Source organism: Zonotrichia albicollis, chromosome Z, assembly GCF_047830755.1.
Source record: "Zonotrichia albicollis isolate bZonAlb1 chromosome Z, bZonAlb1.hap1, whole genome shotgun sequence".
Lineage (NCBI taxonomy): Eukaryota > Metazoa > Chordata > Aves > Passeriformes > Passerellidae > Zonotrichia > Zonotrichia albicollis.
In genome coordinates, this window is record NC_133860.1 from 69640668 (window position 1) to 69667848 (window position 27181).

Consider the following 27181-nt stretch of genomic DNA (forward strand, 5'->3'; position numbering starts at 1 on the left):
TTTGGTGGTGGGAAATGAGTGCACCACTTCTTCTTGTGCCTTGAAAAACTTGGCACATCAGCCCTTTAATATGGTTCAACCTGACTGAGAGGATGAAAAAATAATTCTTTTCCTAATTCATTAATGACTTTCTTGCAAAGACAATATTACAAAAAAACACTGTTTTCCCTAAGGTTTCTAGCAAGAAGATTTGCAGAAAACTCTTTAGTTTGTATTGGGAGAGTGGCAGGGGGAAGAGAAAGAAATAAAGAATGTACTTCCAGTTTGCCTGATTAATTGTAGTCAGAAAGTTTTGTTTGATTTCCCATTCCTGGTTGTTAAAGATTTGCAATTAATTTTAAATAGTTAAAATTCCCATACATTTGCTGAGTGAGTTCATCTTCAAGGATCATATGCAGAAAAAACAAATTTTAGCCTTTTAGATAAAACTGTCAGCATGAAATTTTGCTCAGCTGTGTTCTACAAACAGCAAACTCAATACCCTTTTGATTTTCTATCACATTTTAATTCTACACATCTAGGTTGTGACCAGAATCCAGGCACAAATACCAGCAGATATTTGGAGGGAGAGAGATGTCATTGCCATCTCTATGAGGCATCTTACACTTTGGGATAGTCGTAAAGGGACTCCAATCTACATTGCTGTAAAAACATTCTCTTTTCCCTTGTCCAGCCCTTAGTGTGTTCTCATAATGTAAAGTTTCTTAATGTATTCCTACAGCACCCATCAAATTTAACCCACCAAAACCACATGCCTTTGAGCACACATAATAAGGTAACTTATTACTGCAACTACCTGCAGTATAACAACTGTGATTTTAAAGCTGTAACAAAGATATTTTAGTAAAATGAAACACCATCCATTTTCAAAAGAAAAAGAAAAAAAACAAAAACAAAAGCAAAAATCTCCAACACCATGCTGGAGAAGGAAGAGAACAGAGAGAACAGAATTAGTATTATCCTTTTCAATGTCTCTTTATTTTATAAAATATTGCACGCAAGAGTTACACAGGTTGAGATAATGAGAAATGTACATCTCTGCTAGGGACGTCTTTCAAAGCCATCATTCATGAAGATATAACAAACAATCACAGAATAATAACTAGTATATTCCCCTGGGTAAACGAGATGAGACAGTTACGTTTAGCCCACACAGTGTTTGAGAGGATCTGAATTAATTTGATCGTGTTGTAAACAGTGTCCAATCATTTATGGAATTTAAGCTTATAAAAGTGCATTTTAAATGCAACTGTCAAATAAGGGCACAGGAACATAAAAGGATGTCTGTGTTGTTCAGTTGGTCAGGTTTCACAATATGTCACCAAGGATAAAGATGTATATGTGCTGCCAGCGCTCAAGGCAGCACACTTGCAAAGGGAATGGGTACATCAAATGTGCTGCAAATCCTTTTCTTGGGGGTCTCATCCAGTGCCCCAGATTGCTGGCTCCCTCTGCTCTCAGTGGGAATGGGAGCCAAAGCACCAAAAAGGTTCATCTTAAACTCATATGTTAGTATGGTCCCTGCACAAGGGTGACATGCAAATTCATGAAGCATTCCATATTTTTTGGGCCAGTGTGGACAGAACTAAATGTAGAAAAGTTTTCTACCTTGCAGCACAGAAATTTTCTAAAATGAAGACAAAAATGTTCACTTTTGATTCATCCTCTCTCTCCACATGAATTATAAATCCAAACTAGAAAAGCAAAATATTTTTGCTTCCAAGCAACTTTTTTGAGCGACAAATTTTTCTTGCTCTTTTGCTTTATCATAATCCCTTTGTTTACGCCCATTCAAAAAAATTGTGTTACATGACAATTGCACAGAAAGTCTAGAAGAATCTGGCATAGCACACTGTGTAACATAGAATGAAGACAGCAGAATCTTAAACAGAAGGAGGAGAAAAAAATCTGTGAAAGGAGGCGTGTCATGAAAGCAGTGAACCTCCAGCTCCTAGCAAGCTGAAAAGCACACAGCAGAAGGAAACAGTAAAATCCAGCTAAGGCAGCTGAAGTCCTGCTACAATTTAATCCTCCAAGTACAACACCATCTAGGTGCTAAGTCCCCCTGCTGGATCAGTCCACAAAAGCGATTACCATCCCTGCAGAACATGCTGCTGAGAGCTTCTCTGAGTCTGTCTTCAAATGATCTTTTTCCTCCTGCAAGAAAGGAAGCTTTTCCCATCCTGACCTGCAGACACTGACTACCTGACCCCTCAGTACATGCTTATAGTGCAAAGGCTGGAATGCTGGATGAGGAAAACCAAATTTTCCACTATTATCCTAAATAGGGGGCCACTGAGACAAGCATTTGGGCTAGGAAAATGAGATAAAAAGGGCTACACTTCCAATTTTATGGGAATCTTTCTTTCACAAAGAAAGTGAGTGAAAATTCCTAGAGTGTGACATTACAGGCAGCTAACAAGAAGAAAACTGATTTTGAAATAATTTTCCTGGGGGAATGGGAGAATGAAAAACTGAAGGCATCACTGGGATCCTAGAAGGCAGAAAGGCAGTGTGTCCGCCACTGTAAATGGGTGTGTTTGTTTACATTTAGCACATGGTGCAGACTTTGCACCTGTTACTGTGCGCTTTTCTTAGCGTAAGAATCATTCCAGCTTCAGAAGAGGTGCTGGGTACCTGGACCCTCACCACTACCCACACACACCTTCTGACCCTGCCCTCTCTAAACAGGGTGACAAAATGCCTGATGCATTGAGCACTGCCAGGATCTTGAATGTGCCCCCTCCCTTACAGAGATGATGCAAGTCCTGGGCTCCGTATTTGGTGATGTATTTGGTGATGCTGATGCTGTATCAGCTCCATCCTTCCAGGCCTGCCTCCTCACTTCTGCCTTCTCAAAACAGGGAAGATAGACAGGGAGCTGATACAACCCAACAAATTCAACAGTGCGCACTGCAAGGTGGTCATAATGTGGTGAAAAGAGCTATATAAGGAACGCCAGTACAATTTTTTATTGAAGTTGAGGGCACTGGGATTTTCAAGGGTATTTGTCTTTAGCACTAAACCTCAGTAAATGTTGTGTGATAGCAGCATGATGCTAGGACTGCTAAATGAGTGAAACAGCACTGGCCATTTTGTGCTTACTGTGCAGACACTACTTTAGCACTTCAACATTTTGCAGCCCAGACCTCTTTTCTTGCCATTGTCCTTCGTAATTGCAAGCTCTTTGCTCCAATTAAAGGCAACACCAGTGGTCTGAAAACATTAAATCATGCTGTTTTGGCCACAATTGGAACAAACGACGTTATATGAGAAAAAACCAACAAAATCAACAAAATAAAAACCCAAACAAACAGGAGAGCAGCAGAGGAAAGTATGATTTTTCCAGTTATGTTCTTTATAATGATTCATAGACCTTTCCAAGACCTTACCTTTCAGAAAACATAGATAGCTACACTCTGCTGCTGCTCTCTTGGTAGGCTAAACCAGTGTGTCCAAGTTACAGAAGCCTCACTAAAACACTCACTCATTTGCACTCCTGCTCTATAGTCATAATGCACATCCCTGCCTCAGGCTACATTTCGCATCAGCAGTGGGGCTCTGGGACAACTGCTCCTCACTCCACAAGGAGCTAAAAGGTTACACCCATCACCAAAGGAATAAAATTTACTCTGGCACTGAAGTATCCATCACAATTTGGAGAAACATTTGGTGTTTGGAGATGGGCTGCAGGTTGTTACTGAGGCAGTCTCATCTTTGCTCTGCAGATTCTTCTTGCAAACGTTCTCTACCTTCTCCTAACTGACAGGTTGTCTCTGAAGGATGCTGGTGGCAGACATCCACCTTTCTTACTTCTCTGTCTCTAAATTGCAGCACAAGGAAAGGTGGCCAGCAAATATTGTAATTGGACTTAGGAGAGTCTGTCAGGAAAGGAAACCAGAAACAGGAGGCAAAGATTGCAAAAGAAATGGAAACAAGCAATTAATACAACCTGCTATGCCTCTTCAGAGGGGATTCATTTCTTTCTGCTTTTGGCATGTTGAGGACCAGGCAGTGGCAAATAAATACACCTTGGATGCCTACAAGGTGCAGCACCAGGCCTTTGGGATGAATTTCTCCCACAGCATCAAATGGCATTGTAGCTTCAGGGGAAGGTAAGTAAGATGTACTGCAATGCTTAAGGAAAGGTTTTAGATGAGCCTTTAGCAAACATCAAGTGAACATAACTCTGGATTTCCCACACTGGAAAATGGAAAGTGTCATGCTCAACAGGAATTTGCCTGTCTCTGTAACAGAAGATGCAGGTGGCTGCCCAATGGTCCAGCAGGCTCCTGTTTTGACTCTGTCAGTATTATTGTAATGAGAGAGAGTGAAAGTTAAAAGGAAGATGAAAGTGGCCTATGGCTTCAGAAACATCCTTTTTCTGCAAAAAAGACTGAGTATGCAAATACAAAATAGTAAACAGTACATGAAAATAACATAATAAACGGTATCCCCAAAAGAAGATTGAACTCTGCAACCTTTTTTTTTTTTAAATAATACTAGAAAATGTAAGAGAAACAGGGTAAAAAGGTAAAAGCCAAGAGTGTAAATGCAGAAGGGCATGGTGGGATCTCTCAGGAAGGGAAGAAACAGTGCTTAGGAAGAAACATTAGTTTGCCTTCCCTAGTCTACTTTTTGCTCCTGGAAATGCTAAATATAAGTACTGACTTAGTATGACCAGCACTCTCACCAACCTGAGGAGTCCTGTCTTAGTGGCTAAAGGTCAGCCCTGCTGTTTGGGAGGTACAGTCCCACTCAAAGAGGTGCATAAAGGGGTACAGTCTGTGTTTCATTTTTGGCTATGGAACAAGTTCTTTTCTCCTCCCTGAGTGAGACACTGTCTGAAGGCACCATCACTCAGGAGCTCTTGGGCTGGTCCAAGTCAGTCTAAATAGGTGGACACAGGAGACGGGAGGGAACTGTATCCCTCAGACAGACATGTTGGCCACGGCCCTCTCATACATGCGCTCCAAGATGCGGTGGATGCTGGCAAAGCCTGGCCGGTCGGCAGGCAACTTGCTCCAGCAGAGGCGCATCAGGTTGTAGAGCTCCAGAGGACAATTGTCGGGGCAGGAGAGGACATTCCCATCCCTCACGTAGTAGATGACCTCTTCGTGAGCCATCCCATAGTAAGGCTGCATGCCGTAGGAGAATATCTCCCACAGCACCACCCCATAGGCCCACACATCAGATTCCGTGGTGTAGCGGTTGTAGAAAATGGACTCAGGGGGCATCCAGCGGATGGGGATGGCATCGTTCTCGTTTGCTTTGTAATAGTCAGCAGAATACATGTTCCTTGAGAGACCGAAATCTGCAATTTTCACCACCATGTTCTCCCCCACCAGGCAGTTTCTGGTGGCCAAATCCCGGTGGACGAACTTGCGCTCGGAGAGGTAGGCCATGCCAGCAGCAACCTGCTTGGCAATGCAGAGCTGGCTGGTGCAGCAGAGCGCCAGGGGGTTCGGGAGGCGCAGCCGCGTGTCCAGGCTGCCCTGCGCCAGGCTGCACAGGTTGCGGGGCGAGCGGTCACGCAGGTACTCGTTCAGGTCCCCGTAGGCCATGTACTCGAACAGCAGGCACATCGGCTTCCCAACCGCGCACACGCCTGCCAGGGCACACACCACACGGGTCATTTGAGCAGCAAAGAGAGTTTTGCTGTGCAAAAGCCGCAAAACACAAAAGGGAGGCTTTCTACAATGCAGAGAGAGAGCCATGCAAATACCACCCACTTCGCACGCATCCATCATGCGTGCTGCCTCTTTTCAAGCTCCTGCATCAGGGATCTGATGATGAGCTCCATGGGTGATGCTTACAAATCATGCACATGCCTGCATGCAAAATTTTTCTCAACATCCTGGTTAAAACACAGAGTTTTGGAGCTACGTTTAATGAAGTACTTAGGCAATCCCGCTTAAGTTAGTATTAACTAAAGTATTGAATTGCCTCTTCCCAGGTGCAACTGCAAGGACTTTCAGGAAGTAACCTTTAAAGTTCTGATCAAGTTACTTTTTAATTCTTATATTTCTTATGATTGTTGTGTTGTTAAACAACAATATTGTTGTAGGGGTGACACATATGCAGGAAGACTTCAAAAGTATTCACAAGGGGCATGTTCAAGGGCTCAGTGGAACTCTTGAATTGCAAGGAAACTCCTGCCCTTACGGATTTATTTTTTTTTAACAACTCATGCAAAAAAAAGTTGGTTGTGGAATTACTTTTGGCATGACAGATATTCAAAAATGAAAGAAAGACAAATCAAAAGCAGACAACAGAAAGGAGACATTTGCCATGTCTGTTAGATGTAGAATGCAGTCCTACATGCTTGGCACTTTATCAGCTTTATTGGTGGGCCAGCATTAACCACACTTCCACGAGCCTTACTGATCATACAGTGATACAGTAATATTTGTGCACTCACCATTAAAATGCTAACCAGCAAAAGCCAACATTTAAAATGTATGTGTTTTGCTTTCTTAGGATCATCATTTAGCAATTGATGATGTAACTTATTGTGAAATCTGAAATTCTGATTGATGTCCTAATATTTGAATCTTTGAGGAAAAACAAATGGCTGCTCCCACTCTGATGACATCAGGATCTGACAAGTGTACGTGAGAGATTTATCATTTAAGCTGTTTTCAACAATGTGGCTATTTCTCCACAGCCCCATGAGCTGGTACTAGTTTGTGCCTATACCTTTGTCCTTTTCTGGCCTAAAATGTGTTAACAATAAACACAAAGTTTAGTCCAGTTTAGTGCTCTTTCTGCCTTTCATTTCTGTAGCCAAAGTATTTGTATCAACCCAGCTTCCCCAAAAATGTGGTTTATCCATCTCAAAATGTTCTGGAGCTTCCTACTGAAATAAATTAAGATCTCAAATGTCCCTGTTCACGAGAATCAGATCTGCATACAGCAAATTAGAGCAGTACTGCCAGATAAAAGTGGCCAGCAGCATCTACTTCAGAAAAAAAATTTACAATCTTCTAAAAGAATATTTTTTGTCAGCAGCTTTCTTCTCAGAAAGTGTCTTATTAGTCAAGCTTGAGCATCAAGACTTTCTAAAAAAATCCAACAAAGAAGGATGTCCTTTCAGATGAGAATGGAAGGAAAGGAAGAGGCCGTTTTTGTGGCTGGCTTTTTGTTAATTTAATTTTGTTTTTTTAATGCTATTAAGTGTTCGGACATCACAATAGTAAGTGGGACATATAAAACTAACAAGACTTGTAATATTTATTTTCAGTACCCACAAAATAAATCACAGTTCCAGGAAGTTCACATCTTGCCTGTAAGACATCTGGGTCAAGGTTATTAGACTGGAAGCAGAGTTAGGCAACAAGATGGCCAGCAGTTTACCCAGTGGCATGAGGAGGTTTTGATGTGATGCACCCTCTTGTTAAGGCAACAGGATGCCTCACTGAGATACCTAAAAGCTTGACGATGTTAGGATTGTCAAACTCTGCCATGAGAGCTGCTTCCCTCTGAAAGTCAGCCTGCATGTCTGCAGATGCTTCCTCCTTCAGCATTTTCACTGCTACCATGGTGAAAGGTTCATATGGCAGCAGCCCTGGGGCCCTGCAAGGAGAGGCAAGAGAGGAAACCATCAGTGATGAATACATGCACACTAAATATAGGCTCTGTTTCTGATGCAGAAGGAGAGGCTGACCAAAGGGAAAAAAAAAAAAAAAAGGGAGAAGGACCCAGAACCAACAGAAGGAACCTTAAAGCCCAGTTTCATCAGTTTCATCTCTTGGAACTGTAATATGCATTGCAGAGGCATTTAATTTGGTTCAGGTAGGACTAAATTCAATATAGCTTTTTTTGATCACTGATCTTGCTCCTTACAGACTCATTACCGTGTCTGCTAAAGACATAAATAAGGAACAGGTTGGTAAGAAACAGCTGCTCTCTAGGCTGGAGATCACATCATAAACTTAATGGAGGACAGATGAACTCTTCGGCCCGAACAATTCACTTTTGGGGTATAACAGTGGAGTTAAAAATAAACCTATTTTTTATTAAATTGATGAAAGAGCCTCCTTTCCCATACCTGGCACAGTGGTGACTTTGGTATATCTGGCTAATATTAGAGTGAAAGTAACAATTACAGGAAGTGTATTCCCTTGGTTTTGTAAGGAAAATAGCGTTTTGATACTGTTCTCTGTGTGTGTGTGTGTGTGTGTGTGGCATGTGTATGCACCTTTAACAAGTTATAAAACCATTTGCTAATTTCAGCTGGATTTAATGTGGTGTACCTGAGGTTTAGAAAACAGTTTATATTGCTTCAAGATTTGTGGAAACATGTGACAGGACAGAAGGGACAAAGCAAGCCTGTGCCTTGTCTGAAGAACAAGTTAATGTGTAAATACACATGTTTTGATACTTGTGAATCTTCAGCTAAAGTTTATAGACACAAATCCTTGGGAAACAGAATCGTGACTTTGAGCAACAGATTTCTTTTCCTATCCATAGGATTCCCTGCACCCTCAACAAGTTTAATTATTTGGGCATGCCAAAGATTTAGGGGTAGCTGTTGCTGGAGAAGAGTAACTTTCCACTTTCAAACATGCACTAAACCTCAGATGTACATTTTGTTTCCTGCACAAATTCTTGCCAGGGGCCTTGCAGCTAACACACATTCCTTACAGGTAGCCAGCCAGAGCCAATGGGGAGTGGTGCCCATTTATGTGTCACGTTGCTGCACCAGCCTGACTGCCCTCCCGTTGCTTGAATGCCAGGTTATTTTATTGCTCAGTAGCACTAGAGGGGACTCCAATTTCCAAAGCAAACTTCCAGCTTCCTTGTCTTCTACTTCAGATGCATGGCAGTTGCAACAGTTGTACTTGGATGCTGTAAATGTCAAATGTCACTGGATGGCAGGGTGTCCATCAAGAAAGGAATCAGAGGTGGCTGGATCACAGCTGAGACACTCAGCAAGGAGGTCTGGCATGCCAGAGCGGAGGATCAGGCCCCACACTTGTCTGCTACGCTTCCATTATGGCACAATGTCTTCCTTCTTTTTCCCCGTGCTGGCAGCAGTTCCCTGTCCAGTAGGAGGGGAGGAGTACGAGCACCTGCTGTCAATTCTCAGCACTAGAGCCAGCAACAGCAGCCTGAACAAAGCAATAGGGGTTTTAAAAGTAAAAATAGGAGGGCTTTATATCTTCCAAATAGTCTCAGAGATTGCCACTCATCTCTGACTAGCAGACCCAGCACAGTGCCAAAGCAGGGATGGGCAGGCTCAGTCCTGACTGCTTTGGAGACAGAAACTCACCCCAGGCTGATGTACACCCAACCACCCAATTTCACTAAATTCTGTAATGTAAACTAACCTAAATGTAGCCAAGTGAGGTTAAGCTACACAATGCCTTTTAAGTAGCCCTCAGGCAAAAGCCAGAAATTTCACCTTTGGTAGCTCATGGTGATGCAGTACCGTTCTGAGCAGGCCTGGGAAACTCGCACTGCTCTGGCACAGAGGCAAGAACTGTCTGAAGTCCTGTCAGACAGCTATCAAATGTGACCTCTTTCATGCCCTAAAGACTGTCTTTGCACAAATGATAGGGGCACATCTGCACGGTAGCAGCAGGAAGCAGCTGCCTCTGAACCTGGAGAATTCAGCTGGAGGGCCAGAAGGCAGAGTGTTTTTCAAAAATTAGGCTAATTCTCTCCTAGAACAGGGAAGCATCAAAAGAAATTACTTTAGGTAATCTCTCTTGCAATTAAGGAGGAGAAATTTACACTGCTCATGCATAGGGTGGACAGCAACAGTCCTTTGCCTGCTTCACTACCAATGGATTTGTGCACTGGAGTCATAAATTGGCATTTCAGTGCATGCTTAAAGAACTAACCAGCGGTGCAGCTAGGAATTTCACTCTGAGCCTATCTAGAGAATGTCTGACTGAAGTTCCCAGTCAGGTTTTCCTTCCTAAGCAATGTTATGAGTAGAACAGCTGCCCATTTTTTGAAAAGGTTGCAGAGTTCACAGGTTGGGCTAGTTGCTGCCAGGGTGGAGTTCTAACTGTTTGTTATTGTAATCACCTGTTGTTTTCATTAACTACCTGTCCTTGATGAATTCCCCTTCTGTCGAGTGGCACCCTGCTGCTTCCTGGAGGATGGCACCCAGATGGTGGAGGGGAAGGGGTGCCGAGTCGGCATGCAAATGACATCATTTACAGCATGCAATGGGATGGACCCCTCACCAAACCTAGACAAAAACCCCTAAAACAACAAGCCAACACAAAATTGATGAATCAAAGTGATGACTGGGTGTGAGGAACAGAATCTAGTGTCCGCCAAGGCCTTTTTACCCCTCACCCTAAAATGAAGATGTTGGCTAGACAGAGGACCTCGAATGTTGAACGGAATAGCAAGGGATTTCCCGATGATCTCCTGAGGAAGGAATACCCAGCTCTGCCCACAGACCAGTGGACAAAGCTGCACTCTTCCTCCTCCTCCGAGAGCACGCACCCGTTGTTTCTCCCCACCTGAGCTGATCAGTTTTAATAAAGGCATTGATAAGGAGAAAGGTCTCCTGCCTGTGTCTATTTCAAGCAGCAAATATGTTAAAAAAAATGAGGAGCAGTCTGAACCTGTATTTAAGACTCTGTCCTGTCCCCATCTTGCTCACCATAACAGTTGGGCAGCTTCTCTTAGATGATTAAATAATGTAATTAACATCTACTGAGTCTGGTGGGAGCCTACCTTTTCCTCATTCTTTTGTTCAGTTAATATGTGAGCAGGAGACTGCCCTGAATAAGCAGGAGCTGCTTTTTGAGGAGGAAGGGAAGGTTGGATTTTGGTTTTTTTAATAATTAACACCCACACTATTTTTCAGCTATGTATGAAACAGCAGGTCAAAAAAATACGCTTTGCAGATAGAGAAAACATGAGGAGACTTCTGTCAAGAAACTCTGACCTTAGGAACAGCCCTGTTCCTAAGGAGGAACAGCATGTTGTGCATTTGTAGTGCAGGTCTACCAGCCTACTAGCAAAACCTCCATACCAACCTACTGGCAAAGACTCCACATCCAGGCTTTTAGGCAATCCTGATCTTCAGGCTTTGTCTGGACCACACAGCTCAGCTCTGGAAGAAAACCTGCATGCTAGTCTGCACTGAACTGCACAGAGCTGGTACTCTGGTGTCTTGTGAGGCCAGTGGGGTCCTCCCAGGAGGAGAATCAGCCACAAAGACCTATCTGGGACAGACCTGAGCCTGGTCCTGAATTTTGTTTTAAGCATGGTTCCTTCCTTATCCTTCCAAGTGTGAAGCTGTTCCTGGTGAAGACAGTAGCCTTTCATGAGAAGCTAGTAAATGATAGCTAGACACTTCCTGTCCTAACATGTTGCTTGACCCAGGAGTGAGTAAACACTGAATCAGGACTCAGAGCAGCCAACTGGCAAAGGCATCGCTGGCACTGAGTGCAGAGCTGTGTTTACAGAAGAGCAAGAAACATGAGAGCAGGAGAAGTAAGAGGATTGCTAAACTTAGCTCAAGATGTCCATTTAACACATGCAGGAGAGTACATTTTATCCTTCTGAGATGGGAAGGCAATAATTTGAGCTTTGATCATTTCAGTAACCTGGATGAACACACAGCTTATACTAGGACTGCACTGATCTCCCAGAAGTGCACAGAAATGTCTATACCTTATTATAAGGAATTATAAAGCCTTGGAGACATTTTTGATAGAGGTGGTAATAAACAAAGGAGGTCCCTAAGAAGCAATATTTCTGTGGATCCTTCCCTGAGCCAGAGAGAGCAAGCATCTCTCAAGATGATTCTCACTTTGCAAATGCTAGATGAGATGTAATACTTTCTTTTCTTCTCCTGTGTCTTTTTCTCTCAGTTTCCATTGACAATGACAAAAAGGCTTAATTGAAAGAAATTGCAGTGCTGAAGTGTATGAAACCCACATAAAAAGTCTTTACACCACTTTGGCACTTACTTAACTAGCACTTTAGTGACATTTGAGTGCCCTTTGAGAAGTCTTTCTCGATATCCATGAAAGTCATTTCGAGCTCAGAAAGGTCTGTGCAGCACTCAGATTGTATTAGACCTTCCAGCGCAGGGCCAAAGCAGCACTTGGGAAGGAGAGTGCCTGCCCTGCTGGCACAGGGGTGAAGACTCCTGTAGCATGAGCAGGAAGGTGCTGCACCTCAGGGCGCCCCGAGCACTGCGCTGAGGCTAGGACAAGAGCTGCCCTGTGCCCCTGGTGTGCAGTGCCCCAAGCACTGCTGCTGTGCAGCTTCTATAGCTGTGTTCTTGCTTCAAGCTCAGATGTGTTTGGCCATCCAGGACAGCAGTTCATCACAGGCTAGGCATTTGTGGCAATCCCACTGTGCACCCTTTGAATTTTGTTATTTTTAATTCCCTCTGTAATAAAAAAGTATGCTTGCTTTTCTTCCATTAGAAATAATTTATCTCTTCATTAGAAAAAAAAATCCACCACACCTGTCGAAACTGTTTCCCAGCTGTAACATGTCTAACCTGTACAGAACTAATTTTCTAGCAGGTACATCAACAGCTTAACTATAAATGTTACAAATACCTGCATTATGACTACTTTTTGCAAGATAGCCCTTTGCTTTGGCAGTCAACTGAAGCATTTCACCAAGCAGATCTTGGCTCATGGTGGGACTCTGATCCTTCCCTGGGTTTTTGTTGAGGTCATCATACACTGCTCTAGATACAGCCACAAAATCAGCCATGCCCCATGCTTGTTAACTGCAAAGGACAAAGATTACTGCCCTGACTAAGCAGGGAACTGTACAGCCTGTACATTTTGTTCTAGGAATTTGGGGATGGGACTTTAGGAGGAAACTATTATTGTCCAGATTGTCTTGCAGAAATTATGGATTCTGTCAAGAAAAACTAGATATCTTCCATCGTCCTCACTTTTGGGGCTGTCAATTAAAGATTTTTCACATTTGTAAAAGTGCACAACCTCACTTCCCATGATAATATCAGAACTGGACTGTCATCTAATATCTCAGGTTTAAAAGAGGTAACAGTGGCTGCAAATTCCAAAAATAAAAAGTGAGAAACTAACTAAAGGGGACACTGAAGAAGTCTAGAGATAAAGGAATTTATATGTGTTACTCAAACACTGATATCCAGATAGCCATGGAGCCAACCAAGGATTGTTATGACAGGAGGAAGGGGCCATACAGAGGTAGGGCAACATTTTTCTGAGACAAGGGTCCTTGTTCTGGCTCCTGGAGATAACCACAACACCAGCATCAGAGGTGCAGGAATGAGGCTGAGAAGTAGGTGGAATGGACTGCAAGGGGGGATCAAGAGCACCCAAGACCTTAAAGTCCCTTAATCATTTCCAGAAAGGTCTGGAAGAATGAGCTGCCCACAATAACCCACTTTGTATAGAAAGTGAGGAAATTAGCTCCAGGGCACATAAATTTTACTATAAAAAGGTATCCTTACAAAGCCTTGACACACATGTGCCCCAGGACCATAAACTTTCTGTCAGCTGAGTTGATGGTGGAGCCAGGACCACTGATCTTTTTTCCTTTTTTCCTTCCTTCCACCACTTGCTCTTTCTTTCTTTCTTTCTTTCTTTCTTTCTTTCTTTCTTTCTTTCTTTCTTTCTTTCTTTCTTTCTTTCTTTCTTTCTTTCTTTCTTTCCTTCTTTCTCTCTTTCTCTCTTTCTCTCTTTCTTTCCTTCTTTCCTTCTTTCCTTCTTTCCTTCTTTCCTTCTTTTTCTTTTTCTCCTTCCATCTTTAATCCATCTTTTTGTCTCTGTTCCTTTTCACACTACCCCTTTATTCAAAACCTTCTGCCCTGTGCTTATATAGGAGGTTAGGGACAATAAAAGAGCTATTTCCATGGAAGGCATGTAATTTGCTAATAAAAATTTGTACACTTTTGCAGATACTCTGGCTTTTGCAATTCCTTTCACCTACAAGCATCTGCAAATGTTGGCTGTGCATTTTCCATTAAGGCTGGGACACCACAGACACACAACCATATGCCCATCTCTGCACTGGCCTATGCAGGAAGGGTTTTTAGGGGATTTTTGGTTTGGTTTGGTTTGGTTTGGTTTGGTTTGGTTTGGTTTGGTTTGGTTTGGTTTGGTTTGGTTTGGTTTGGTTTGGTTTTGCCGCAGAATCAAATTGCAATTCAGTTTGGACTGAACCATAGCATGATGCAAAGACTTGTGGTAATTACACAGGTCAGTACTGGTGTTGTAATGGAGATCACCACACACTGACAATTCATAAATACTGGGAAATGCAAGAACTTCACGATAGGTCACATGTTACAGGCAGTACTCTTGGCAAAATTTAGCTGAACTTTTGCACCAGATAATGTCAGTAAGGCATTACATCTACTAGAGAATAGAAAAGAGTGATTTGCAGCAAAAGTTTAACAAATATTGACAGATAGCCATGGACAACAAAAACAATTCTTCAAAAATGAGTGTTGTGTACCATTTGGTACACATGCATTTGAGTATTTGAGTGGATGGATAAATGGATGGATGGATGGATGGATGGATGATTTCCATGCTGATTTTTTCACAAGTACCTTCAGATAAAGAAGACTCACAAAGAGACTGCTTACCTGGCCTGGAAGACTCTCCCAAATGCTCCCTCCCCAATATCTCTCACATATTCAATATTGTTCCTGGGATACTCCAGGCTAAGCAATTTTGGATTGAGGAGAAGAGGCATGCGCTGGTACATGGGGTTGGGGTGCAGCCGGTCCAGGAGCAGTTCAGAGGGCAGAGTGGTGAGAGTTGGTGTCTCTGACTCTCTAAAACAACGGAGAGATTTTTGGTCAGTGTGTGCACAGCCCTCAGTCAGGAGATAACTAGCTTCATCTCCTCCTGAGTTTATTTATTTCAGGATGAGAAAGGAAGGTGCAGCAGGGCTACTGAAGGAACCTTGCAGCAAAGTGTCCATGTCCCTAGTCACCACCTTCTGCTCTGGCACAGGAGTTCAACAGAACTAACACTGGGCTGACACAGGAGGGCTGCTGTCCTCTCACAGGTGTTCACAGGACTTTTCTCTCAGAAACAAGAAAGCTCTTTTTCCAAAGCAGCGTTTCTTGCACTGAATTAAGTTCCAAGCTTTACCTTTTTTTGTTTTTCCACTGTTTTCGACGACGGCAGCAAACCAGGGTGATAATGCCAAAGATCACGACCAGGGCAAAGCTGGAGATGATTGAGATGATAACAGTCATGGAGTATGTAGGGGAAAATGGAGGAGGAGGAGGGGGAAGATTTAGAGTCTCTCCACTTGGTTTTCTTGTTCCCAGTGATAACAATGCTGTAATGCAAACAAAATCAGAGGGTTATGCCTCTGCTCATTTATAGAGCTTTCTCTAAGAGGAATTTACCAAGCTAACTTGTCACACTGGAAATTACTGACATTACATACAGTCCTATGACCGCATGAGAGGACCATACTAGGGAAGCTTGGTTTGCAGGAAGCAAAACCCATTTGTTTTTGCCTCGTGTCAAAATCCAAGATCTGGTACGACTAATATATAGTGCCCATTAAGTTGGGAACACAGTTTTGGTATAGAATATTTGCAAGAGTTACAAATGGGAGGTCACATCTGACAGTCTCAACAGTATTCAAATATAGTAATGTCTGCAGTGGGAAAGATCAATGGTGCACAATGTAAACCACAATGTATCATGTGTCCTAAAAGGAATCTGCAGAAGGACTGTAAGACCAAGTAAGTACAGAGTGATACTTTCCCAAAATATCCTCTTACCCCCAACAGTTTGCATCTCAGTGTCTTTATGGGGAAAATGTGGAAAAGCACACTTGGCTGAATTATTAGGGAAAAAATCACATAACTACCTGTGGAGTACCTTCTGAGATATTCTAGAAAATGCTGTTCTCTGCATGCAGTGTTTGAGAACAGAAAGAAATTTAAACTCTTCTTTTTAGTTGTCAGCTAAACTAAAAATTACTTGTGTTCACTTATGTCCATAGAACATAAGGGCAGTAAGTTTCCAAATGCAGTTTCTTATTTCTGAGCACTGAAATCCAGAAACTGGGAATCTTGGATGAAATTTTTTTTTAAATTTTTTCTGGTTTTGAACAAGAAATTACAGGAATACTTAGCTTCTACATCAAAAACCAAAGAGGCTTCCATCTTTTTATGGCTTATTTTTAGTTTAAATTGGGGAATTGGGGGGGGGTGGGCAGTCTTACTGAAAAAAATCACCCTAAACTAAACAACTAAACAACTTTGGAAAACAACCTGAAGCCCTACCTTCTAAACAGTGTGACAAATCAATTTTTCAGAATATCACAAAACATTTCACTTCATCTTTAGCATTTATATAACCTAGGGCAAGATGCTTGATTCATCTGTCTTCATTTTCCCCTCTTCATGGGGCACATTAAACCTTCTCATTAAAGATGCTGAATGAATCTGTGAGAAGACCCAGAGCTAGCTGAATCCAGAGGACAGAACAGATTGGTGTACCCAGGATGCAAACACCTAGCATGGCCCCGGAACAGCCACAGTGGCAGAAATCATAAAGTGCTGTTGCCTACCATCTCCACAGGGAGACACGCTGCAGTATTCCCAGGTCACAGCTGGATCCTTTGTGTAGCACCAGGGACGCTCATTCTCACCACCTGGGTTGCGGCAGTAATTCTCAGCATCAAACAGCTCTGGGAAAACCTGAGGAGTCCTCCTGTGCATATGGGGAGCCTTGGGGAAGGAAGCAAATTGTATTAGTGTTTCGGCATAATTTTCCATGCTATTATTATTAAAACAAAATTAAAAGAAAACCCAAAGGAGAGAATCAAGACAGAGCTTTTGGTGAAACAGCCATTTGGTTGCCTGAAATGACAGAGAACACATCTTGACACAGTAAGGAGAACTTGCAGATTGAAATATGATGAGGTTATAAAATGAGCTCAAGAATGAAGGCAACTTGTTCCCTGCTCATCCCTTGCACTGAGACTGGGCTGCCTGACTCTGAGAAACTCCTTGAAAAAGCAAACCTCGAGCACAGCTCTCCATTTGGTGCATCTCACACTGACACTCACCTGATCACTCCACTTCTGGCAGGGAATGCCAGATGCTGTGACGTTGGCTGTGCCCTGGTAAAACTGGCCATTGCCACTGTAGCAAGTCCCTGGAAGAGAAAAAAACCTGTAGGGTCAAGGCATTTCAGAACATGTCCTGCAGCAGATGCTCACAAGAATAAAGTTCATGTTGTTACATGAGACCATCTGACAGCATCAGATGTGAAGCACACAGAAGGACTAGACAACACAGAAAGGGCACTGCTTAGCCTCCTGTTTACACTCTAATGGATTTTGCACTTTACATAGGCAGAAATCTGGTAAAACTTCAAAGAGGGCACAGCAGCTCTCTCAGATTGAGAAAATAGGCCATGGGTCTGTGATGGTTGAACTGTAATAGTTCGCAGTACATCATGAAGAAAGTGCAGGGCAGAACCACACTGAATCCACTCTAGCCAAACCAAGGCAGAAAGCAAATCACAGCACTGGTTCCATGACTCACAGCCTGCATTCTTACTGGGGCACTAATAGGAAGACACTCATATTCCTCAGGTTGGTAGCAGGGAGCTGAAAATCATAAGGGTGCCTTCCTCCTGCTTCTCTGCAGTGCTTATCCTCTTTGATTATTTGGAAACAGCCTATGATTTTCTGCATGCATGGAGACAATACCCATATTGTCTGAACATGATCTGAACTATGATTTAAGGAATGGAATCAGTATAAAACGATGTTCTTTATAATGAAGGTAGTGCAGTCACTGCATATACAGGGCTTGTTCCAGCTGCAGAAAAATTAGGCAGAAAATCTTGAGATTTTACTGCAGGAATATGCATTAATGTCCTCACAGGATGTATGTCCTCACATACACCTGTCCCCATAGGAGAGTTTAATGTATGCTGGCATAATCTAGGAAGCAGAAAGACAGCAGAGGAGATGCAGCCTTACAGACTTCAATACATAGTACCTAATAGTACCTAATCTCTAGTACCTAATAGTACCTAATAGATAGTACCTAATCTCTAAACTCAGCTGAGCTGTGGCTAACATTGTAATAGATGGCATGTATTAAGGTCCATTGCATTGTTAGCCTTGAAAAAGTAACAAACCAGCACATTCTTTTGTCATAATTTTATTTTCTATTATGTTCATAATCTCGCAGCTCAGGAATAAAGAAGAACAAGAAGAAACATGATGCGTTCTAAAATAATGACTTTTTTAAGCAAATACTTTTCATCTTCTTGAACACTTTGTGTAAGGGTTGACCCAAATTTGACACAAGGCTATCTGTCTTTGTGGATTGTACACTTTCTCGTGTACCAGGACCATAGCCAACACAGCATCATGACTATCTGCTGTTTTCTTCTTGCACTCAGGTTGCAGTTATATATCGTGATAGACTCTCAGCTTACTGAGGCTTCAGCAGGTAGCAGACACCATACACCTGTAGGTAGGCACACTGCCTCTAAAGTGTTAACTCCAGTCCAGTGAGCTTAAACAAAGCATTGAGTTCATGTAGCCCTGAGGCATCTAAACACTTCAGTAGAGGATTTAAACTCATGACAAATGCAAAGTAAAATACTCTAAGGTGGATTTCTTTGGCTAATACATAAATACCATTTATGACTCACATTTGTAATAAGATAGCAGCCCCACGTGACCAGAACCTGTAGAGGTGCAACATCCTAATCAGAGGTGTTAAACTGTCCTGGAACATACTTGTGTACCTGAGATGAGAATTTACTTGTTTCACATTCAAAGACAAGGAAAGCAGTGCCTGAAACATACTTCATGACACAGCTAGTAATAAACAAGGAAAAGATTTCTGCACAGATTTGAAATAAATGTCAGTGGTACGCCTTAAAAGATTAATGTGGACACCTTTAGGGGCAGGAGCAACACTAAGAACCTCTGAATCTTTCATACTCTGGAAATGCAGATGTTTTCATAGACTGTCTTCCTACAATGAGGACAGAGGAATAATATAGCTGGTCCACCTGGACATTAATGAATAATTTGGTAACAAGCTAGAAAACAGTTCAGTTCATGCTCAACAAACCCCTGTGCACATAACAGTGGGTCTAAAGAAAAAAGAGGGGTGAATATTACTAAAATGCTACTATTATATCTTCCTGGTTCATGACTGAATAGTGTACATTTATGCAATGCCACTCTGGGAAAATGCAGTGGAAGCTGAACAGAAAAGTTCATGCATACACAATACACAGGAGACAGAGGATATATCCTGAAACAACTGTGGGGAGACTGAAGCCATCCCACAAATGCTCCTCTCATATGCTGACACCTCTCTCTTGTGGTTCCTCCGCCAGAGCAGGGAAGGCTGCCTTTGCAGGCTGTAGGCACTGGCCCAGAGGGCTCTGAAGCCCTTGTCTCCATGTCTGCATCACCAGGCCCCTAGGTGTGGGGTTTTGTCAGGTGAAGCCAAGATCCTTCCATGAAAGAACATTCCCCAATATTCATTTCCTTTTTTTTTTTCAGTTTGCCTCTCTCTGCATACATAAGGTGTGAGCCACTGCGAAATCTGCAAACCTCACCTGCTTAGATGCCTGGCAAGAGAGAGATTCCTTTTTCCAATGAGGCAAGTTCAGTGGCTGAGCTTGAAACTGCAATTGCACACAAGTGCAAGAGTTGGGTGTGCATGCTTCAGCCACAGCCAGCAGCAGGGGGGAGCCTGACAGAAGTCAAAGCAGCACTGCAGGACATGCCTGGGTCTCACCACTGGCCATGGGAGGTTCATACAAGAAACAGCCAGACTTCAGAGGTGATTTGAGGAGAGAGCTGGTAGCTTAAGGTCTTGCAAGGCCATCCTGACTTATAATAAAGGCATTAAAAGGAGAAAAAGTCTCCTGCCCTGTTTATTTCAAGCCTGTTGTTAACATACAAGGCTGGAACGACCTCAGAATCAGAAATCCAAATATAGATAGAGGGGAATGATAGGCAGTGGGTAGATAGAAAAGGAAACAGCTGGAGGGAAGGGTACCATCTAAAACCAGCATGCCTATCTCATAAAAAGTTACTAGCCCATGGTCTCCCCAACCTCCAAAGAGCTGGAAATGTGTTGTTTCCCCATGCCTCGGTCATGGAAACCCAGATATTCCTCAGTAACAATCTAAATTCAACCAGCCAGGACCAGCAGAAAACACAAAAACATGTGCAAATGGCAGCTTCAATAAAGAATATTCTGTCTCTAAAAACATAGAGTCTGGAGCAGTCTACTTACTGGTTATGTTCTCCTTCTTGAAATCTGTAAAAAGACAAGACAAGATGTAAGGAGGGATTGTCCAGGATGCAATATCACCAGATGCTCACTTAGAAGCATGTTACAGGAAAAGGTTCCCTCCCTAGCAGTGCTTAAACAGCTTAATTATTTGTAAAGGCACCCAAGTGGCAACTTTGCCATCATTAAGACTGTTTTTCAGGATTGTTATGATCTTCCCAGTAAAGATCCAGGCTTTATTTACTTGAGGGATTTTTCCCACACCCTGGTTGCACGAGAGAGGCAAACAGCTACAGCAGCCTCCACAATTCCATGCACGGGAGATGCTGACAGGACCGTAGCCACCATCAGCTTTTACTTTAGCTGTAAATTATGGATCGTACCCTTCCCCTCTCCCTTACCAAGAGCACAGCTCTCTGGACAATCAGCAGCATGTGCCATCTTACCAAAGAAAGGGATGTGGGTACAGGAGCTGGGATTCTCGTGCAGGCTGGGCAACCTGTTGCATTCAGGAAGAGTGAGCAGCATCAGCCCTGGCTTGTAAATCCCCTTCTGAGAGTTCTCCTCCATTGAGAGCCATTCCTTAAAGCAGTAGAGATCCTTTACAGCAAGGCAATTCTCTCTACGTTGTTTTGCAAAAAACAGTGAAATACAGCTGTCAATGGCTTGAAAAAAAAAGGCTGCACTTAGCAGTGAAGTGCAGGAGTTATCAAGCTGACAGAAATCCATTAATGGGGTGACACTTCTTTGAAGCCAGCGTGTCTGGCTCATAAACAATAAAAGAAACTGTATGAAATGCAACAGCTTCCTTTAAGAAACATACAAACCTACATTTTTAATGAAGCAGGGTTATGCTCAAAACACAACACGTACCAAACTATGAGGAGTTCATTCCAATCTTTTTCTACAGATTTTTTTCACATGTTCTTCTAATAAACATCATAGAATGGTTTGTGTTGAAAGAGACATCAAAGATCATCTATTTCCAATTTCCTGCCATGGACAGGGGCAGCTTCCACTCAACCAGGTAGATCAAAGCCCCATCCAACCTGGCCTTGGACACTTCCAGGGATGAGGCATACACAGCTTCCCTGGGCCACCTGTGCCAGTCTCTCACTATCCTCACAGTAAATCATTTCTTCCTATTATTTAATCTAAACCTCTTTCAGTTTGAAGGCGTTCCCTCCATCCTGTCACTACATGCTCTTGTAAATAGTCTCCCTCTCATTTCTAGAGTTAGAATTTTTCAATATATCCTAAAATCTCACTTGGCTTCTGTCATCTACTAAAACCAAAATGTGAGCTGCAATTCTTAACCTTCTTATATTAAATATTTGCATATAATTTTAATCTCACTGAATAAAACCCCAGAATTTTTTAATTGTGTCTACAGGCAACAACTTTAAATCCATTTTTTTCTATGTAGATATCTGCAAATTGCCTGGTAAAAAAGTGACCTGTCTCCCACCTAATGTGTTGCCTCCATAACAATGTGAAATATACACTGACAAGAAGTGCGTTGGATTTTTAAATGGGACTTATATGAGAAATTGTTTGTGGAAAAGGGTGAGGTAGAAATACCTGCACTAGAAAAAAAAGGAAAAGAAAAAAAAGAAAACACACCATTCTGGGAAGTTTGTGGATTTATTATATTGGTCAGTTTATCAGTGATTTGCTTATTTATGTAGCCATTCTTGAGAGCCTGAGTTACAAAATCAACTTTGAGGTCATGTGCAGAGATTTCTTTTGCACAGCTCAGCTGGAGCCTTTCCCAGATCCACAACTCATCACACAATGATGCAGAAAGCAAAATGTACTTCTGGGGTGTGTGGGGAAGGATTTAGCCAAATTCACCACCTGGTGGGTTGATGCAACCTCCTTAATTATACAACAGTTTTGGCAAGAGCAGATGGTCATGAACATCAGCAATGGCTAACAACACTGCAAACCCTCTAAAGCGCCTGAAGGGTCATTGAGAATTCTACTAGAGAAACAGCTTTTCTGCAACAGTAATGGATGCCCCTCAATTCAGCAGGCTGAAGTCATCAATTCCCAGGTACTCTGTGCTTGGTTTTAGCCAGTCCTGGCTTATTCCTTCCTCCCTTCCATGGAAGCCAGAATGCGGCCAGATGGCAAATTTATCTTTTTTATGTTAAACAACATGTGGAACAGGAGTGACCTTGTGAAGTAAAGAAATACTTAGATAGGGAAATGAGAAAAACTTGCATTTGAAGCACTGGCTGAGACCTGGGAGATCTGGACTGAATTAGCTCGGTTCATTCTTGGATCCCAAGCACCGTTAAATAAGCCCTTTATTCAGTGTTCAACTGCAAAACGCAGAAGACCATTCTTCTGCAGTGCTGTCTGCTCCAGGGCTAAAGGAAGGTTATCTGCACCCTGGAAGAATGGTAACACAGCCAGAGGGAGGGTGGTCAGTCACTCCTGGATGGGTTCACACCGCTGTTGTAGCACCCAATGCTGTGCACAGAGGGTTTGCTGAGGTCACAGGCAAAGATTACTTCAGGTTATTATTGGAAATGTTATGTCATGGAAATGACAGATGGACAAAGAGCAGTAATGGCAGAAGACAGCAAGTGTGCCAGGAGTGTTTCTAGGGACCACAAGAGACTATGTAAGGGGAGGTGGGGACACACAGACCCAAACAAGGAAGAACTTTCCCCAACACAAGACTGTTCCCTACAGCCCGATCACTTCCTATCAGCAGTGATTGAAACAGAAACTGGGGGTTGTTCTGCTATTGCAATAGCAGCCAGCAACAAGAGGCAGATGTAATCAAGAATTATGAGATGAGACGTCACTTTCCCTTAAAAACTCTCATTTTAATCAATTTGCATCTAAATTTACATTGAGTGAACTTTCCCCATGTAGTTTTCTTGTTTCATTTCATCTTATTTTACCCCCTGATTACTTTTAGAAAAGTTTTACTCAGCCTGTCACTTGTCATTCTTGCTAGCTAGCTTCCAAACCAAATGAAATTAAAAAAACAACATAGAAAAGAAAAAATGGTGCAGAAAATAAATAATAAGATACAAATACATGGGCATATATTGAGGGCAGTATGTAGCTGAAAAACTGGGAGAGCTCTCCCACATTGGATAGAGTTAAATTCTTACTCATGAAGTATTTCAGCTGAAAACTTGTGTAGTCTAGCCAGCTTCTGCAGAAAGCTATAAAGTTGTCAGTAAAAAGAAGTTAAGAGAATTGGAAAGTAACCAAGACCATGTGAGATGTGTTCAAGAGCCCCCAGACCTCTCTCAGCCATAAAGAAGTCCATAAGATGTCTGAGTTATCAAAAGGAGTATTGGGCTCTGGAAGAACGGCTGTCCAGCTGATGCTCTCTGAGGACAGGAATCAGGAAGGATGCTGTTTCAGAATTTTTCTTATAAAGAAAGCTGCATTAAAATTAGGGTCGAAGGAGGGAGGCATAATTAATAAAAACCAACTCATGAATTTGAAGAAAAATGGTTCCAGGCAAGCCCATTAACATTTAGATATATTAGCAGATGTTGTAACTGTTAGCTCAGGTGCATCAAGATCAAGTGAATATTTATGTTAGTTTATATAATTCTGACTTTAGAAGTGCCCCAGAAGTACAGGTCTTCAGTCAAATCACTATGAGTTCTGGTCCTGCAGGGCCACTCATGGGCAGGGGTAAATGAAGCAAGGCCAAGATCTAACTGAAATACTTTGCAGAGCAATATGCAAAACCCTTAGCTGACTAATGTGTTGTTAATGCATGTGTGGCTGAGATACAAATACTGTCACAGGTCTTGAAAAAAGGCAGAGTGATCATGTGTTTAAGGGCACAATGACAAAGAGCAGAATATTGAGGTGGTAGGGAGGAGCCTGCTAGCAAAAAGCAAATGGTAGTACTTGGCTGCATGACTATCTCTGGATAGTTGCACGTATTATTGTTTCGTAGGATACAAGGCAGCATAGGTACCAAGTAGAAAGCCAAATGTATGGTCAATATTTACAGTGGGATTTTCCTCTGTGCCTTTGTTTTAGAGGTGTTAAAGGAGAAGCAATGAAAAAGGTCCCAATTACAAAACCAACATGTTGCCGGTTGTCTTAAAAAGCCCCTACATATCTGGAGAAATTATTGCCATTAGACATCAGGCACAAGTCCATCCAGCAGTGTGCTTGCCATGTCTGTAGAAAAGGTTTGTATTCTTATTTGGGACACTAGAGCTGGGGCTACTCTTCCAGTAAATGCAGATCTGAATAGTATTTTAAAATGTATTTCAAGGAGGACAAGATCAAAGCAGTGCACTTTAGGCAGGGATGTCAGCTGCCCAAATGGGGTATGGGTAATGACTACTCTTTTAGGGGCTGAACATGACAGGAAAGAAAAAGCTTCACCCTGATATGTGTGTGCGGGGCTGTTCTCTGCAAAGCACAGCAGGCAGTCATAATTCTGTTTCATTTAAAAATAACCAAACCTGGACTGGGCAGAAGAGCAAAAACTGTGTGCAGGGCTTGGGAAAACCTGTTTTAATCTAGTCAGAGAATTTGGGAAGGATGTAAAATTTCACTGCAAAGAGGAAAGAAAGAAACTCGCCTCCATGACCATGGTGGGAGGACAAGGAGCAGCAAGGGAAGGGCTGCTCAGGAGGTTGTGTAAGGAGAGAGTAGTGTCTGTCACTGGGATGTGTTTACAAATACCTGTCAACAGTAGATTAGCTATAGTAAGAGATGCTTTGGACTCCTCAGGTTCCCTGTCAGCCCAATTTCAATGCACATTTCTCTGCATACAGAAAGATACTATAACCACATGGTAGTTTTGGTTTATCAGGTACAACTACACAGGCAATGCCTCTGGTCTCATCATTTTTGTCATAGCAGAAAGTACTAAATGATTGGTATATTGCCTTAGCCAGATTTGTTGCATTTTCTGGAGCTGCATTTAGTCAAAATTTGAAAGAAGCAATTACTCTTTATAGAAATAAAAAATATAGATACTGGCCTAGTAAGATAACAATAACAGAAAACAATATGAATTATTGAAACTACTTATGTAATTCAAATTGATACTTCTTTTCAACACAATCTTTCAAACACCTGATGTAATGTAGATGTGTGGACTTCAAATCCAGACCACACCCTAGCAATGAGCACAGTGAGAGCTGAATCAGTCTGTGTGTACAGAAGAGAGAGCAAAGGGAAAACCTGTGCAAAGCTAGAGGGCCCAGCTTCAGTCAGCTTCACTTGCTACTGCAAGCAAGCCTGGACAGTCCCTCACCACTCCCCTGCTGCACACACATCCCCACAAAATGAAAGTGAAATATGAGCATGTTTTTCTTCATTTACCTGCACACTGGCTTTGGAGCTGGCCCAGCTCCTGAAGGATTGCACTCCTGGAAGATGTAGTTACACAGCAGAGACTCAGCAGCCGGTTGGCAGAATGAACTCACCATTTTCAGTTCAGTCCAGGCAGTGTGCACAAGCAACTCTTGGGTCTCCTCTGGGTCAGCATACGAGGAGTTGAAGAAAACAAGAGCATTCTTCGCCAAGATAGCACTACACACCTCACCTCTGTATGTGCTGCAGTAGCCTGCGTCACCCTTGTACAGCTTGCTGTCGAGGACAAGAGCACACACACACAGACAAAGAGTAAGCTCACAGACCTGAACAGCTGCATGAGCACAATGGCCCTGTTTCTGAATAAAGTGGCATGTGTAAGGCTAACAGGGCAGAGGACATGGTAGATGTTTATACCACTAAAACCAGCTATTATATCACAAGAATGAAAATTCTGCAGGGTACCCTGGTACCAGCCCAGGTGAGCTCCAGGGAGGAGGCTCTGACCAAGTGTTGTTAAGGCTGAGCAATCACAGAGAACCATGACCTAGCATAGCCCCTCATCCTGCCTCTGGGCTCTAATGGGAAAGTATTTTACTTTCCTGCTTCCCTGCAGTAGGGATCAGCCATGCTTCTTGCTTGCATTGCTTGCAGTTCTGTGGTAACTCAGGATTTTTCACTCTGCTGTCTAACAAGAGTTAGAGTTTAATGTAAGATAGAGTTGATGAACAGGAGCCAGGTAAGTTCAACCCATCGTGTACCAGGGAATTTTCCACAAGGTCAGACCAAGCTCCTGCCTGCCCTTCCACAGCTCCTGCACCATTCCTGACCTGTCCCTCTTCCACACCTTTAGCTGGGGAACTCAGAGATGAGGAAGGCACAAGTCTTTGTGTTTTCCTTCCCGGTGTTTTTCTGCAAGGTGCATCTTTTCACCACATCTCCCATTTTGCTAAGTCCTGACACATAGCATGGAGACAGAGCTATGCAGGAGCAGTAAAATCACAGTAGGGTCATCTTCTTTGAGGGCCATTTATCATTCCCATGTTAGTTGTATCTGGAAGGAGATCTCTTCCCCCTCCCTTCCTCCCTACATTCCCATGGCCATCAAAAGCAAGCAGCAGGGCAAGGGCAGTGCACAGACCAGCCGTGCTTCCAGTGGCTCCCACAGTCACCCACCAGCAGCCAGGACTGCCAGTGAGGAGGTGCCCTCTGCCCAGGCAGCCCATGGGATGCAGAGTCCTGGGTACGGGAGGCAAAGCTGTGAAAACAGATTGCCTGTGTGTGGGGCATGGCCAAATCAGGGCAGAGAGGAGGGCTGGGTGCAGCTGTCCCCACTGCCATTCTGTCAGTGTAACTGGGGTCAGAGAGTTCAATTCACAACATGCCAACCATTTGGAGCAGTCAACAGAGCTATTTGTATCTTTGCCTTTTATTTCTTTCCCTTGTCCAAATAATCACCCATTGTTAACTCTGGGGTTTCTTGCTGATTTTTTTTTTTTTTTTTTGGAAAGCTGGAGGTACATGGACAAAGGATTACACAGGATGCTCACATTTCTGTTCTTCAGATGCTATTTCTGCAGATGACAATCCCTGGCCCTGTTTTAGTTGCTC

The 27181-nt window shown here is 42.8% G+C and overlaps 1 protein-coding gene across 1 annotated transcript in view; it reads right to left on the bottom strand.

Annotated features, from left to right (window-relative positions):
* Nucleotides 1-964: 964 nt before the first annotated feature.
* Nucleotides 965-27181, bottom strand: part of MUSK (muscle associated receptor tyrosine kinase) — a 59889-nt gene continuing 33672 nt past the window's right edge. The window contains exons 8-16 of the mRNA XM_074533044.1: nucleotides 25580-25846; nucleotides 20695-20870; nucleotides 20252-20275; nucleotides 17035-17123; nucleotides 16534-16693; nucleotides 15093-15285; nucleotides 14579-14770; nucleotides 7427-7575; nucleotides 965-5608 (exon numbers count right to left, since the gene is read on the bottom strand). Coding sequence (XP_074389145.1) covers nucleotides 4932-5608; nucleotides 7427-7575; nucleotides 14579-14770; nucleotides 15093-15285; nucleotides 16534-16693; nucleotides 17035-17123; nucleotides 20252-20275; nucleotides 20695-20870; nucleotides 25580-25846 — 1927 coding nt within the window. The 3' untranslated portion in view covers nucleotides 965-4931. The remainder of the gene's footprint in view (nucleotides 5609-7426; nucleotides 7576-14578; nucleotides 14771-15092; nucleotides 15286-16533; nucleotides 16694-17034; nucleotides 17124-20251; nucleotides 20276-20694; nucleotides 20871-25579; nucleotides 25847-27181) is intronic.